Below are 17,420 nucleotides of genomic sequence, written 5' to 3' on the forward strand. Positions count from 1 at the left end.
TTAGACACTTAGCAGCTGGGTGACTTTTGGCACATCACTTAAACTCTTTGTGCCTCAATTTTCTCATTTGTGAAATGAGGGTTGAGCTTCTCAAGACCCTTCTAATTCTAAGTTTATGGTTGTATGATACCCTTAGAAAGGATCCTCCCGAGAGCAGCTTATCCAGCTTTCTCCCTAAAAATGTCCTTGTTGTGTTCTCCAGAGTCCTAAAGGATTATCCATCCATCTACCTCCTCCCCCAGCCACCTAGAACCTGATGACAACTCACGTTGGCCACCCTTCTCCCGTAGACACTGTGAAAAGAGTCAGCAAAGCCCAAAGCACATTGTCATAGTGAAAGTCGTATTTCTTCCATTGTCTGGGTTGAGCCTCCACTTCGTCCTTTTCATAATCCAAATACTGACCCCTAAAAATGAGAGCACAGGGAAAATTAGGAAGAGAAGTAATGTTGGGGATACGTTCTTTCCCTACAGGAGGCATGTATCAGAGAGAGGGAGAGAAGGAAGAGACATCGTCCCTTTCCTAAGAACTCATTAGCATCCCTGCCTTCTTGTACACATTCAATCCCTTGAGTTTGGTGGAATTCTCAGTTCTCTGAGGTAGTGTTCTTGACACATGGATGGCACTTATTTAAAAACTCTCTATGTTCTGATCTACATCTGGCCACTGGACCCAGATAGCTCTGAAGGAAAAAGAAGTCAGATGACTAACTTTGCACATCCCTCCCTCATTTAAAGTCATTTCACTTGCATGTCATGGCATCATCTCCCTGATGCCATGGTTCTCTTTGAAAGGGAAGGACAAATAGCAATATTAGAAAAGTAATCAGAAAACATTATACACAGTAACAGCAAGATTGTGTGGTGATCAACTATGAAAAACTTGGTTCTTCTCAGCTATTCAGTGTTCTAAGGAAATCCCAGTAAACTTTGGATAGAAAACTATCTGCATCCAAAGAAAGAACTATGGCGACTGAACGTAAGTCAACTTATGCTATGTTTACTTTTTTTCTTTTTCTTCTGCTTTTTTTCTTGTGGTTTTTCCCTTTTGTTCTGATTTTTCTCTCCCAACATGATTCATAAAGAGATGTGTATTTAAAAAAATCAATGCATATGTATAGCCAGAAAAAAATTCTGGGGTGGGGTGGGGGGGAGTGGAAGAAAAGTAATATAGTCTAGTGGAAAGAGAACTTGCTCTGAATTCAAGGGACCTGAGTTCAAAACCCGCCTCTATCTATATGATCTTGGGCAAGTCACTCTGAGACTCAGTTTCCTCATTTGTAAAACAAAGGGATTTAACAACATGGTCTCTAAAATCCCTTCCAGCCCTAAATCTAAGATCCTTTGAATTGTGTTGATTTTTCTCCTACAAAATGCTGATTCTAAAGCCCTAGAATTTTGGTCCAATCTCTTGACTGTAATGTTAGCCAACCAGTTGCCCATCTCCATTTAGAGCAATAAGACCAAGAAAGTCATAGAGATCTCCCCTAAAGGGAGTTGATCTTCCACCCCTTCCTCAATAACCATATAGCTTATGCTCAATGTGACTTCATGAACTATTCTTCTGTCTGAAAATCTTTAGTTAAAAAAAAAAAAAAGGAAAGGATTTATATTATCTAAAGAGAGCAGGGAGCAAAAACATCAAACTTTTTGAAATAATGTTCCTATACAAATAAATGGTCATTGTAAAGGATTTAGGCCCAGCTAGTAGGTCTAGATGATTTAGTTTCTTGAATTGTTCCAGCAACTTCAAACTGGGGACCTCTGCCCTTGGTCCTGTGGTTTTTACCTTGCACTATTTTCTAACCTGCACCCAACGTATCTAATCACCTGTCTCCTTTTTCTACCACTACCACAGACTTGGGGTGTCCTTTTCTAGCACCTATTTTGATATTCCCATCTCTTTCTTGCCTCTAAACTATCTCCCAAGACAAGTTTTCTAGGATATATTTACAAAGAAAAAAAAGTTACTTATTCAATGCCTCCTATACCTCTTTCTTAAGTGAAGGAAAAAATTGAAAGCACTTCAGGATGTCTATATTTTTGCTTTCTCTCCTACTAAGATATAAGCATCATGAATATAAGGACTATGTATATGCATGTATATATGTGTGTATGTATGTAAAATCTAGATTTTTTATCAACCTCAGAATGTAGCTGTCAGTATTTCATTCTTTGTTGATTGAACACAAAAGTATTTTTTTTACCCAGAAACAAAATGTAACCTATTATCAAAAAGCCAAAAATCTCTCCCTCTCCTTCTTCTTCTTCTTCTTCTCTTCTTCTTCTTTTCTTCTTCTTCTTCTTTTCTTCTTCTTTTCTTCTTCTTCTTCTTCTTCTTTTTTTCTTCTTCTTCTTCTTCTCTTTTTCTTCTTCTTCTTTCTTCTTCTTCTTCTTCTTTCTTCTTCTTCTTTTCTTCTTCTTTTCTTCTTCTTCTTCTTCTTCTTTTGATTCTTATTTTTCTTCTTCTTCCTCCTTCTCCCCCTTTTCATCCTCTTCTCTGTTTCTCTTTTTCTCTGCCTCTGTCTCTTTGTCTGTCTCTTTCTTCCCCCTCTCTGTTTTTCTGTCTCATTTGATGATCAATTTTCTATCTCTGTCAGTCTCTGTCTCTCTCTCCCCCCTCCTCAGTTTCTTTATATGTGTGTCTTTCTCTCATTTCTTTTTCTGTTCATATCTTTGTCTCTTTGTTTCTGTCTTTGTCTCTCTCTCTGTCTCTGTCTCTTTGGTTCTCTCTCTGTTTGTCTCTAGTTCTCCCTCTATCTTTCTGGTTCTCGTTCTCTCTGTCTCTGTCTCCCTCCCTCCCTCACTTCCTCTTCCTCCTCCTCCTCTTCCTTGTCCTCTTCCTCCTTCTCTTCTTCCTTCTCCTCCTCCTCCTTCTCCTTCTTCTTTCTCTCTCTGTCTCTTTCTCTCTTTCTCTCACAGTCACATCCATACCATAGTCATAGAAGTGGTTCTGGTTACTTGGCTTTACTCACTGAGCAGTGTGGGCTCAATTGCCCCAGAAAGGACAAAAATCTTCAGGGAAAAAAGTAAGAATATATTTCAGGATTAGCGTCATCATGAGAAGACAAGCTTTCTTGGATGGGCCTCAATAGGCCTTTTTATTTTATCTTCTCTCCAGATTTACACACTTGCTGATTTCCTCTGGGTAGATTTTCACCCTGGCCCCCCATCTCCACCTTCCCCCATTTCTACTAAATCAATAGGCCAAATGGCCTTACAGGAGTACATTTTAGTGCCTGTTACTATGTAATGTTGCCATGTTTGGCTACTGATTATTGCTAAGCAATGTTACTATGTTTGGTTACTAAGAAGTGTTGATCTAGTTAATGATCTTTGAGAAAGGTTATATGAGGTGGGAAGAAGCTGAACCAGCTCTGTCAGGGGTGGACTTGATTCCTTTAAGTGTCAGCTTCATCTATAAAATAAGGACAGTGAGACTTCCATTACTTCCTAGGCTGCTAAGTGGTATAACGGATAAAACACTAGGCTTGAATTCAGGCAGAACTGAGTTTAAAGTCTGCCTTAGATACTTGCTTTTCGTGCGATCCTGGGCAAACCATTTAACTTCCATTTGCCTCATTTTCTTCAACTGTAAAATGGTAATAATTATAGCTCCTATCTCGCAGAGTTCCCATAGAAGTTGGGATGATGAGATAATATATGTAAAGCATTTGCAAAGAGGTAAATAATAAATGTTAAGTCTGATGATGATGATGATGAGTCTCCCAGGACCACCGCGACATGAGGAATTCTGGCACAAAGTACATTGTAAATCTTAAAGAAGTAGAGAGATATGAGTTGTTGCTAGGTAGTGTTGCTATGTTGGGAGATTACTGGTTGTTAAGCATTTACTGTCTTATCTATGGAGCAGCAAGTGGTACAGTGGACAGAGTGTTGGGCTTGGGAACAGGAAGAAGTGAGTTCCAAGCCAGTCTCAGAAACTTCCTAGCTGTGTGAGTCTGGACAAATGACTTGCCCTGTTTGCCACGGAGAAGGAAATGGCAAACCACTCCAGTATCTTTGTCAAGAGAACCCCACGGACAGAGGTCCACTGAATTATGAAGAGTTGGACACACCTGAACTGACTGAACAACAACAATGCCTTAACTAAGGCAACTAATGCCTCAGACCGAGAGGTTTCCTCCATATAGATTAGACTAAATCCAAAACTTAAAACCACATCTGCCAATCCCTGGCTGCCCTTTAGAGCTCATGTCAAAGAAACTGTGCCCTCGAGATCCTTGGGTTGGTGGCTCGTGGAAATCTTTGATCTATGGAAGACTTAATGTATTGACAGCCCTGGCTGTGACTCAGTTTACCTGCAATCCCTCTGCAGCTCTTTGGATTCATCTGTGCAATAGAAGAATTTTCCTTTGAAGAGCTGCACAGCAATGACGGCAAAGATGAACATGAAGAGCATGTAGACAATGAGGATATTGAGGACATTCTTCAGGGAATTTACCACACAGTCAAACACAGCCTGTGGAGAGAAAAGCATGAGAGAGGCAGAGCAGGGGGCATGGGAGGGGGCTGGGCAGGGGGCATGGGAGGGGGCTGAGCAGGGTCTCTGGAAGGGTGAATGTGGGAGTTGGGAATGGGGCAAATGAGCACATCTGTAACAGTGATGAAGAAGGGCTTGTATGGGCAGAGGCCAAGCTCAGCCTATAGAAAGAATTGTGGATAAATGAGGGTAAATGTGGGAAGACAAAGAGGAAGATAAAGAGAAAAATTAAAATCAAAGCTACCACTAAGGTGGGGGTCTTGTTCACTTTGGGTGTTTATGGGTCAGAGGAAGAGAAGGATGCCTCAGGCTTGCCAGCTGCTAACAAAATGAGGTTGAGCTCAGGGTGCTCTCACCTCCCTGTTACTCTGGGACTGGAAAGAAATCAGAAACTTCTTAAACTGGGAGTTTCTAGAGGGCAAGACCCACGTCTTGTTTCCACCAGACTAGGTTTGAATTCAAGACCTTTTCCACCTTGACCACCTACTGGCTGGTCACAATGAGAAGTGCGGTGACCGCCTCACAGAGAGAGGTAATAGTATGGAAGAAAAAAAACTGAAGCCAAAAAATCCTACTTTTGTCACTGACTATCCATGTGATCCGGGGAAACCATTTCACTGTCCTGGGCCTTGGCTGCCTCATCTGTTCAGTGAGAGTGTTGTACTAGACGATGCCTAAAGTCCCTTTTAACTCTCATTCTTTAGTCCTCTGCAGGGGCACCTGCATTTCTCCAGTAAGTCTATCTTCTGGCCAAATCAAGGCCTTTGCAGCTTGCCAAGCAGTATCTCCTACTCAAGGCTCTTGGGCAAAGGGTTTCCATAGGCTAAATCCTCCTCAGGGACTCAGAGGTCACCTGATACAATCACCCCAAATGGTGGGCACAATGTTGAGGAAGAAATTTCTGTAAACTCAGCCTATCAAGAGTATAGAGAGGATATATACTATAGGATATAGATGACCTATTCCCTACAACCTAATATAGAGAAGACCTGGTATGCAAAGAGCACTGGACCTCAGAAAACCTGAGTTCAAAGCCTAACTCTAATAATTGCTACTGTGTCATCCTAGTAAAGTCATTTCATGTCTCTGGGTCTCAATGTCCTGATCTGTAAAATGGGAATAATACTTGCATTACCTACCCTCACGGAGTTGTTGCAAAGAGAGTATTTTGTAAAACTTCAAACTATATATAATGAAAATTATCATCACAAGAGGTCAGAATTCCAAAAGATCCTGAAAATAGTTTGTCTAACTCTAGCCAAAAAACGTAGTGCCTGATGACTCTTAACAGCACCTATCTATTTCTTTATTGGGCCTAGTTGGGCATTAGCAAGAAGCAGGACTAGGATGGGACAGAGCTTCTTATTTGCCAAGATCTAACCAAGAAGCAGGCCTCTTTGGGACTCCTGACTCCCTACTTATTCTGAGACAGAAAGCTTTCCAACTAGACCCATGGGTGCAGGCCTTGAGGTGAAAGAGGAAGGACTGGCTCCTCCACCTTCCTTTAGCTACTCACTGATGCTCTGTGCTCCCTGGACTGTGTTGAAGGACATTGAAGACATGTGTTTGTGAAATGTTCAGAGAAGATTTGAAGTTAGTAACTCAAAGGATTCAATTTTACTAAATATGTTGGACAAAGTCCCTCCTGTGGAAAGACTCATCTTCCCCTTTCTAGATCTTCTGGGCCATCCCTTTCTCTCTTGAGGTGATCAAAATAAATCCAACTTTCCCCTTCCCCTTTACTTCAAAGATCAAAACCTCTCCCTCCCTTCTTTCAATTTAGGTATAAAACAAGAGACCAAAGCAATTAGTCCCCCAATCCAAGATCCATCCCTTTAGGGCCCTAATTCCTTCAGGAGCCAACCTTTAGTTTTGGCAAACGTTTGATGGTCTTCAGAGGTCTCAGGACTCGGAGTACTCGCAGTGACTTGATTGTGCTGATGTCTTTCCCTTTTCCTCTAGAAAGGGAAAAGCCACAGAGAAAAGAAAACAGGGAGGGAAGAATTTGGCTTGTGTTTGGCTCTCAAGAACCCCCCTCTCCACCCCATTGTACCCACGTGCACCACTGCAGGCTTTGGGCAGAATTCATTCTGTACACCAAAGTCCCCAGCCCACTGCTATGCAAGACTGAAAGGCTCAATTTCAGCCACAGAAACATTAACTGCCCAAACTTCGTCCCTATACTGCAGTCCGTGGACACACCAGCATCTCTTCTCTTTCCTGGAAATTTCTCACAAACACATGAAGGCAGGTGTAAGGAAGAGTCTGGTTACACAGAGAAGAGCAAGCTTCATATCTGGGGGAGGAAAAGAATGAGGAGAAGGAGCAGGAGAAGGGCAAAGAAATTCCTCCTCAAGGACAATCCAGATTGGAGATCTCCTTCACCAAGAAGGAAACATAGCTCTAAAGTACAGATTGATAGCCATATATCCCCTTCTGTAACAAGAGGGAGGAAATAATCAGCTCAGAACCTCATGGGGAGAAAGAAGCAGCAAACTTTGGTTTAGGCAGAATAAGGTTTCCATCTTCATGGAAGAGGAACAGCTTCTCAACCTGATCAACTTCCTATGATCAGCCATGCTAAGCCATGTAACAAGGAAACTGTTACATGGCTGAAATTGCATTTCCCATTCAGTGCATGCAGATGTTGTCCTGGTTGGGAGTGTATGAGGGGAAACAGTTACAGACCACACACAGGAGCTCAATACTAAGTGCAGATGACGTCAGAACCAATAAAAAATGAAAGTTGTTGGGTTCCCTCCCCAAGGACTGTGAGGTTTAGCATCTTGGATCTATGGGAAACAGTCCCAAGACCTCCCACAATGCTTTACTTATACTATAAGGAATAGAGGGAAGCATAGAAATGGAAACAGAAGAGAGACGGAAGGGGAATGGGGAATGTTGAAAAGGAAGAGGAGAAAGTGAAGAGGAATAGAAGGAAAAGAGAGATGGAGAAGGAAGGGAAAGGGACATGAAAGAAAGGGAAGAAGAAATGGAAGTAGCGAAGCAAAAGGAAGGGAAAGGGAAGAATTTAGAGGAAACGAGGAGGAGAAGAAGAGGAGGGACAGAATCTTGTCCACACTAGCTCTTAGGGCTGATGAACCTGTTAAAGACCCACCTCTTTGGAGGGGAGAGTAAAAGTAACTGGGTCTGTAGGTTCCCAAGGAGTCTCATGAGGCAGAATGGGTTCCTGATGCAGCTGATGAGTTAAAATTCTCTTTTTAGTTTCACCAATGCTTTCCAATTGTAGTACAGACTCCCAAGACTAGGTTCCAAGCCCTATCTTCTTTAGGCCCTGACTTTAGCCTCTAACTAGGTAGAGGCAGCTGGGTGAATGCAGTGGGTAAAATATTGGCCTTGGAGCTAGGAAAAACTGAGTTCAAATCCTGCCTCTGACTTTCATCTGTGTCTGTGTTGTTGTTTTTTTTTTTTTCTTCTTTCTTGTGTTTTTTTTTCCTTTTGGTCTGATTTTTCTTGTACAACATGACATATATAGAAATATGTTTAAAAGATAGGAGGATAGAATGAGATCATATTGACAAAGTGATTTAAAAACTCTAAATTAGTATATTAAGATTGTTATTATTAGTTAAGCAAGGAATAGACCTTACTAGGCTTTGTGATTCTGGCTATTCCAGAATGCCATCACAAATGTGTTCTGAAGAACACATGAAACCCCAAGTTCACATGGCCAAGAAAAAAGATTAAGAATCTGATTGGGTATGGAAACAACTAACGTCTACTTCTAACATAGACCCAGTACTACAAGGTACAAATGTCAAGAAAGTCTGTCTGGAAGCACCAAAAGAATCACAAAGAGATCATGGTCCAAATTGAGTCCTCAGACCTGCCCAAGGGAAGGCCTTTGTGTCTGCATGGGTCTCCTGTCTACTTTCAGGAAACTCAAGGGGAAAGAAGAATCTCTAATGAATGCTAAGAAGGGGGAAAAAAGTCCCCTACTAGTTTTGAAATAAGATAAGAGATATTCAGTGAACCTAAACTCCTGTGGAATTCTTCCTGAAGAATATCAATAAAAAGAACCAGCATTTCACAGAAGATAATATTCAAGGGGAGGAAGATCAAACCCAGGATAAGACTGCTGCTTCATGGTAAATAGGACAATGGCAGCAGACAAAAGTACAAAGGCAGGGCTATTTAATGCTTATCTAGCTTCTATTTTCTCTTCCAAGGAGAATGATCTTTGGATTGAGAAAGATGGAATAAAAATCATTAGGACTGAGGTGAAATTCATTATCGATGGGGTGTCAGTAAGAGAACAGCTTGCTAGTTTTATGAGTTCAATCACCAGGCACAGAAAAATTACGTCCTAGGATACTGAAAGAACAGACAGATATCGTTACTAAGCCACAGTCAGTGATTCAGTGAAAAATAATGAAGAATGGAAAAGGTACCACAGTACTAATGAAGGACAAATAGTAGTTCAATTTAAAAAAGAAAAGAGAGGCAAAAACTATAGGCTGGTGATCTTGACTTTTTAATTCTGGCAAAATTATTGAACATATGATTAAAGGAATAGTTTGTGGAATGGTAATAAGGATAAGTATGCTTCATCAACAAGAGGTCCTGCCAAACTAATAACATTTTCTTCTTTGACAAGGTAACTAAACTAGTTGAGTGGAGGAATGTTGAAAAAATAGTTTTATGTAGGTTTCAGCAAAGCATGTGACAAAATTTCTCATTCTGTGCTTGTAGATAAGATAGAGAGATGTAGGCTAAATGGGTGTGCAGGTAGGTCGATTCAGACAGGTTGAATGACAGGACCAAGTGATTGTTATTAATGGTTGAATGTCACTTTGGAGGTAGTTATCTGGCAGAATGCCCCAAGGACGTGTCCTTGGCCCTACACTGTTCAACATTTTTTTCCAATGGCTTGAACACATATAAGGCATACTTGTCAAATCTGTAGATGTCATGAAGCTAGAAGCAATAACCAACAGTCAGAATCCCCCCCAAATCTCAGCTGGCTAGCATTATGGGCCAAATTTAATAAATTTGATAGAGAAAACTCCTAAAACTGGGTTCAAAAATCAACTTTACAATTTTACAAAATGGAAAACATAAAGATGGAAAATGGAAAACAGATTCAGATATTTTAGGGAGCCATCCATGTGAGCTTAATAAAAGTTTATAGTATCAAGTTATTCCTCAACTGATAAGTGATTAAAGGATATGAACAACTTTCAGATGAAGAAATTAAAGCCATTTCTAGGCACTTGAAAAAATGTTCTAAATCACTACTAATTAGAGAAATGCAAATTAAGATAACTGAGGCACCACCTCATACCTCTCAGATTGACTAAGATGATAGGAAAAAATAATGATAAATATTGGAGATGATATGGGGAAACTGAAACACTAATACATTGTTAATAGAGTTGTGAAATGATCCAACCATTCTGGAAAGCAATATGGAATTATGCACAAAGGGCTATAAAATTGTGCATACTCTGTTACAACAGTCTCACTATTGAGTCTGTCTCCCAAAGAGATAATAACAAAGGGAAAAAATAAATATTATATATATATATATATATATGCAGAAATGTTTGTAGCAACTCTTTTTGTAACAGTAAGGAACTGGAAATTGGCTGGATACCCATTAGTTGGGAAATGACTGAATAAGTGATGGTACACGAAGGTAATGGAATATTATGGTTCTATAAGAAGTGATGAGCAGGCTAACTTCAGAAAATCCTGGAAAGATCTACATGAACTGATGCTGAATAAAGTAAGAAGAACCAGGAAAACATTGTACACAGGAAAAACAAGATTATGTGATGATCAACTGTGATAGACTTGGCTTTTTTCAACAATGCAGTGGTTCAAGGTATTCCAAAAGATTTGGGATGGAAAATGCGGATCAAATCCACAGAGAGTACTATGGAGACAATGTAGATCAAATCATAGTATTTTTGCCTTTTTGTTTGTTGGGTTTTTTTATTTCTTGTGTTTTTTTTTTTTTCCTTTTTGGTCTGATTTTTCTTGTACAACATCGAGAAATATGGAAATATGTTTAAAAGAATTGCACATGTTTAGCCTATATCAGATTGCTTATTGTCTTGGGGAGGGGGAAGGTAAGGGAGGGAGAAAATTTTAAAACAAAGTTTTACAAAAATGAATGTTGAAAACATATATTTGAAAAAATAAAATATTATTTTAAAAAGTTTATAGTAGCTGATACTATCTTAAAATATAGAGCCCAGCCTAAGGTAGGTGATGGTCCCATTGTCCTGGGATCTAGTCAGATCACACTTGGGGAGTGTTCAATTTGGGGCACCATATTTTAAGAAGGTCACCGGTGTATAACCAGAGAAGAACAAACAAGATAGGAAGAAAATTGGATACCATGCCATAAAAGGATGAAGTAAAGGACCTGGGGATGTTTAGCTTAGGGAGAGAAAACTTGCAGGGAGTGGGGATGAGGAAGAGGGTGACATGTTGAGTATTTTGAAGTGTTTGAAAGGCTGTCATGTGGAAGAAGATTGGACACATTCTACTTTTCCCAGATGGCCAGAAGTAGCTGAAAGATTTAAACTTGATGAATTTTTTAAAAAGAAAACATAATGACTTAGAGAAGTCCAAAAGTGGAATGATATGCCTTGGGAGGGAGTGGATCTGTCTTCCCTCAAGGTTTTCAATTGGACGCTAGATGAACAATTCTTAGGGACATTTTTAAGAGGACTTATTTTCAGGTACAAGTTGAACTAGTTGGGGTTTCTTAATCTGAGGTCCATTAACTTGTTTTAAAAATGTTTTGGTAACATATTCCAATGTGATTGGTTTATTTTGTAATTCCATATACCTTATTTAATGTATTTAAAAGCATTATTTTGAGAAGGAATCTTTAGATCTCATCAGGCTGCCAAAGGAAACCAAGACACAAAAAAAGTTAAAAATTCCTGAATTACACTGCAAAAATATTTGTAGTGGCATAGAATTGGAAACTGAGTGGATGTCCATCAGTTGGAGAATGGCTGAATAAGTTATGGTATATGAGTGTTTTGGAGTATTATTGTTCTGTAAGAGAAATGATCAGGAGGATGATTTTAGAGAGGCCTGAAGAGACTCACATGAACTGATGCCAAATGAAGCAAGTAGAACCAAGAGAAAGTTGTACATAGCAACAACAAGATTATATGAAGATCAATTCAGATGGATGTGGTTCTTTTCAACAGTGAGCTGTTTCAGGCCAGTTCCAATAGACTTGTGATGGAGAGAGCCATCTGCACCCAGAGTGGGAACTGTGGGGACTGAGTGTGGATCACAACATAGTAGTTTCACTTTTTTTGTTATTGTTTGCCAGCTTTTTGTTTTCATTCTCATTTTTCCTTTTTGATATGATTTTTCTTATACAGCATAATTATGGAAATATGTATAGAAAAAATTGCACACGTTTGACATATTGGAAAAGAGTAAGAAAAAAATTGAAGTACAAAATTTTGCAAGACTGGATGCTGAAAACCATCTATACATATATTTTGAAAATAAAAAGCTTAAAAAAATTTTAAAGAAGACTTCCTGGATTAGATGATCTCAGACATCCCTTTCAATTCTGAAATTCTATGATTATCATCTCCCAATAGAAGTTGGATATTCTGGGTGTAGTCTAAATGGGAATGAAATAGGAAAAAGGTGCTGAAACTTCTCCCTTCTCATTCTGGGGCATACTCAAATCTAGGGAATCCTATCGTCTCTTATTCTGATAATTACTGTATTGGCACATCAAAAGTTATCTAAGGGGAACAGGATTGTAAGCACTTAGGCTTTCAAGAGCCAACTGTTTCCCCCTCTCTCCTGAAGTAGGTACAGAGAAAAGCCCTGATTCATGGTGTCTGGAATGATATAAAAATGAATGTTGAAAACATTCTTGTAGTTTCTTTGTATTTCTATGTCACTTGGATGAATATTAGGGATTCAGACACTTTCCTTATAATCTGTGTGGTGGGTTAAGGTTCCCAAGCCCTACTCCTTTAAGTCAGTATCTGGAATTAAGTAACTATACTTTTTTTTTATTACTAACTGCTGACTCAGGAATGCTTGAGCCCCTAAATCAATGGTTCTCAAACTTTTGTTTTAAGTATCTTTATCCTATTAAAAATTATTGAGGATCTCTCCAAAGAATTTTTGTTTATCTGGATTATATTTATAGACATTTACCATATTGGAAATAAAAACTATTTTTGAATTTGTAGATCCTCTAAAAGGGTTCCAGAGATCCCCAGGATTCTCTAGACCATACTTTGAGAACCACTGCTCTAAATCATGTTACATTCTACAGATAAAGGATAATATCAAAGTTCAGGCCCCAGATACCCCCTGCCACAAGGAACTACAACTGATGATCCTTAGGAAAGTAGATTATTTGGGCTGGGACTACTCTACCAGCCTATAAAGCTGTGAACTCTAAGAATCCGTTCTCGGTAAAACTGTGAATCCCAGGATTTTCCTGTCTTTGAATCCTGGTATTCTCCTACCAAAAAGCTATGATTTCAGGGGTTCTCCTAACTACGGGACTGTGAATCGCAGGCCGCCCTTAGGGCTGCTGCTGACCAAAATATTACGTGGGAACACAGTTAGAAACTGCTAGATAGGTATGGGTTCTGGGAAGCATGCTGATGTTACTAGACAGATGACAAGTAGATGGAAGGAGATTGCCTAAAGGTGATGAGCAGTGGAATTCAATTGATTCCAAAGCCAATGGAATGAGTGTAACATGGATTACAGCCATGTTATCTAGGGTGTGGTTTGCTAAGGGTGTGGAATAGTGCACAGGCAGTATTAGTAGGGCACAGAGACAGCAAGAACGCATTACCCCATAAAGCTCCTACAGAGAGTCCAGCAACAGGAAGACAAAGAGAGAATGAAGAGTCAGTGACACAGACAGAGAAAAATTAACAAGTGAAGTCATCTGTGCATGTAAATTCTTTTTCTCTCATACTCAAGACACACACACACACACACACACACACACACACACACACATTTTACAGACACACACACATATTTTATAGACCACCCCCAAACCAATTTACAAAATCTCAAAAGGAAATATCAAAACAGACAGCACATTCAGCTGTACCTCATCCCAGCATCTTCAACTGGGGCAAAGGAGACAGAAATCTATCAAAGGTAGAAATGCCCAGCCTTACTTGGGGAAATTGGCAAAGCATTGCTTCCACAAAACCCCTTTTTTTCCAAATACATATCAAATACCACCAAAATAATAAGCAGAAAAGTGATTAACTGCCAGGTCTCTAAGGCCCTGACTCCCAAGAGGTGCTGACCAAGCAATTAGAAGGCAGGAGTATGTGTTACATTCCACCCTCCCTGCAGCAGACCATCACCATGTCCAAGATGACGACACCACCCCTCATCCATATTTCCCATCGCTCCTATGCTCATCTTCTCTTGCAGCCATAGGCACCTTCACCAGCAGCTGTGCAGGCCAAATCCTCTCTCTCCCAGGAGCCCAACGTCCCCACATCCCGCCCTTTGGACCACTTCATGTGTGTGCCAGATACCTCACAGCAAGCAAACTCTACATTCCAGGGTAGGGGCCAATGAAGAAGACCCATCCCCCAACCATCATCACTTTGTCAGGTTTGTTGTTGTTTTTTGTTTTTCGATGGGACAAAATGAATTGTACAAGATGAGCAGCCATGGGTCTATTTTACAGATCTCATTGCATTATCTTCCCTTCCTCCCCAAATTTTCCTAGTTATATCAAAGGTATCAATATCATTCCAGACACCAAGGCTGGAAATCTTATTGTCATCCTCAATTCCTAATTCCCTTTTACCCACATAGCCAATCAACTGACAAATCCCACTTCTCTACATCCACAACATCTCTCAAATCTGTCCTCTAATCTCTACTTACACAGTTACAACTGTTTCAGACTCTCATCACCTTTCTCTAAGACTATTATGATAGTCTCTTGATTGCTCCATTACCCAGCCTCAAGTCTCTTCCCTCTTCAATCCATTCTCCATCAAGCCACCAAAGTGATTTTCCTATAAGTACTAGTCTAACCATGTCATTCCCCTATTCAAAAACACTGGTGGCTTCTATTAACTGTAAGATAAAATAAGATTTCATTTTTATTTCATCCAACTTTTAATTCCTATTTTTATGTTTTATAATATACATCATTATTAGCCTGTAGCACTCTAGGTCCCCAGTACAATAGAATAATAATAATGCTAATAATGGAAAATCAGCGAGAGACCCCTGTCCCCTTGCAAAAAAAAAAAAAAAAGAAAGAAAGAAAGAAAGAAAAAGGAAAAAAAAAAAAAGCTTGGGACAATCTCCCCTATGTCCTAGGTACAGAGCTCAACTTTTAAAAATGAGGGGGGGAAAAGAGCACTGACCATAGAAAGCTACTTTCTATGACAGGGAAGATCAGAACACAAACCCAGAAGAGGACAGCAATGGCAAAATGCAAGACTCAAACTCAAAAGACTCCTATGGAAGAACTCAAAAAGGATCTTAAAAGAGAGACAGAATAAAAATGGGAAAAAGAAATGAGAGCTAAGCAGGAGAATTATGAATGTTTTTTTGGGGTGGGGGAAGTTAATAGTCTGGGAAAGGAAGCATAGAAGCTGAAGAAAATTCCCTAAAAACATTGATGAAAAAAAGTCTAAAATAAATTGGAAAAAATGAGGAGGAAAAATACACTGAACAAAACAACTCCTTTAGAAGTGCAATTGGCAAAATGCAAAAGGAGGAAATTAGGAAACTGTTGAAAAGCATCTTGCTGCAGACTGTTTTTGCTTTATTTGCTAAAAAATGGGTACTGTGCTCCACGGAGGCAACCAGAAACTTATCCCTAAGGAAGGCCTCAGAGAAAGCATTGCTTTCATCCTTGGTTTGGTTGTCCCAGATGGCACAAGTTATTCTGCAGACTAATACTCCAAAAAAGCTTTCCAGTGTTAGTTTCAAAGGAAGAGCAGTCAGCTCTGACCTAGCTTTCCAGACTGATTTCACACTCTACCCCTACACATTCCATTTATCAGTCAAACGGGCCTACTGGATCATCCCTATCTGTGACTTGCCATCTCCCACTCCTGGGCTGCTTTACCTCCTCACTTCTCTGCCTTTTGGAATCCCTAGTTTCCTTCAAGGCTAAGCTCAAGTGCTATCTCCCACACAGGCTTTTCCTGATTCTTCCCACCCTTAAGTGTTCCCTTCCCCCTTTCCTCTAAAATTACTTTGGCTTTATTTTTCTTACATAGGCAGTATAGATAGAAAGCAGACCTTGGAGCCAGAAAATCTGGGTTTGAGTCTCACCCTCTAACATGCACTGCCTGTGTGACCCCAGCCACTTCTCAGCGAGGTATTAACTTGCTATTACTCTGCAGATACATTGCAGAGAAAGTGCAACCAGCACTGGTAGAAAGGGTTTTCCCATTAAGGAACTCCCCCTGTCAATGAAATCACAGTTCTAGTTTTTGTCTTCGGTATTTTATATTCAGAATTTTGAATAGAATATCAGCCCATCAAGATCAAGAACTGTTCCATTTCTTCCCCTGGATATCCCCAGTATTAGAATAATATCTGGCACCCAGCAGGTGCTTAACAGATGCTCATTGAATTAAAATGAATTGAGGGCTTCCGTTAGTGGTAGCTGGGTGGCTCCATGGTGAAAAGAGCCTCAGGCCCAGAGCCTGGAAGATACATCTCATGAGATCCAATCTGCCCTCACACTTATTAACTGTGTCATCCTGGGCAAATCACTTAACCCCATTTTCCTCAGTTTCTCATCTGTCAAATGAACTGGGGAAGGAAGCCACTCCAGTATGTCTGTCAAAAAAACCCCACATGGATCACAAAGAATTGGACACAACAAAACGACAGGACTTTGTCGAAGCACACAGATATCAGGGAACACGCATGAGAACATCCGTGGCTATGGGAACACACACACACAGCCTGAAGCGTCAGGACAGGCTGACAATATATACAGATGTCAGAGAGGAGCCAGTTTAATCACCAGTAACTAGAGGAGAGTAGAAATTTCTCCAAACCAAACAAGCCTCAGCCAATGACCTATAGCTGAATTGATCACAACTAAATTTGTTTCATGATAGATTCTGAACAACAAAGGTTTTTACTTGACAGCTGTTTTTATCCTTGACTAGCTTTAGACCCAGCCATCACTGAGATGGGAAGGACTAAGGCTCCATCCTGCTGAACTTTACAAACTGCAGGGAACAGAGACAGTGGAAGGCTGATTCCCAGCAGGATGAGGACTTAGGCTCAGTGCAGGGCCCTTGCCTCCAGAAAGATCAAAAAAGCCATCTAAGTGGCTCATGGGGGTGTTCCTCTCCTGCTATGAATCTCTATCCTGTGTTGCCATGCATCTCCAGTTAACTGCTGGACATCACTTGGTGTCTCAAATTCAAGATGAAAACTACAGTCAGAGGACTTTGGTTCAAATACAACCTGTGACTTTATTACCAATGCTTGGTCTTGGAAAATCACCTAAACTCTCTGAGCCTCAGTATCCTCATCTGTAAAATGAGGGGTCTGGATGAGACAGATTTCCTCTGAGGTTCCTTTCCAGCTTCAAATCTATGAACGTCCTAAATCTGAACTCCTCTTCCACCTTCATTGTTGTGGATAGCACCAACGTTTTCCCAGTCACTTAGTTAAAGATGGGGCCATCTTTAACTGTTTCCTTCTCTCCCCCTCATCCCCCAAAACCATTGGGTTGCTAAATTCCATCAATTCTACTTCCATACCTTCAACCATATCCATCTTCTCCTTTCATCTCAAATAGCCACCATTCAATTCAGGCCCTCATCTTTTCTAGCCAGGATTATAATATAAAAGCCTTCTATCTGGTTTCCCTGCTTCCAATCACTCTCCTCTCCAATCCACCTGGCAACACATCC

General features: G+C 40.2%; 1 protein-coding gene across 1 annotated transcript in view; it reads right to left on the bottom strand.

The window, feature by feature from the left end:
* The window catches only part of CACNA1B (calcium voltage-gated channel subunit alpha1 B), a 252,680-nt gene that overhangs the window by 74,250 nt on the left and 161,010 nt on the right, over positions 1-17,420 (bottom strand). Inside the window, exons 26-28 of the mRNA XM_051976837.1 lie at positions 6,368-6,461; positions 4,322-4,482; positions 269-406 (exon numbers count right to left, since the gene is read on the bottom strand). Coding sequence (XP_051832797.1) covers positions 269-406; positions 4,322-4,482; positions 6,368-6,461 — 393 coding nt within the window. The remainder of the gene's footprint in view (positions 1-268; positions 407-4,321; positions 4,483-6,367; positions 6,462-17,420) is intronic.

The sequence above is a fragment of the Antechinus flavipes genome, chromosome 2 (genome assembly GCF_016432865.1).
Source record: "Antechinus flavipes isolate AdamAnt ecotype Samford, QLD, Australia chromosome 2, AdamAnt_v2, whole genome shotgun sequence".
Classification (NCBI taxonomy): domain Eukaryota; kingdom Metazoa; phylum Chordata; class Mammalia; order Dasyuromorphia; family Dasyuridae; genus Antechinus; species Antechinus flavipes.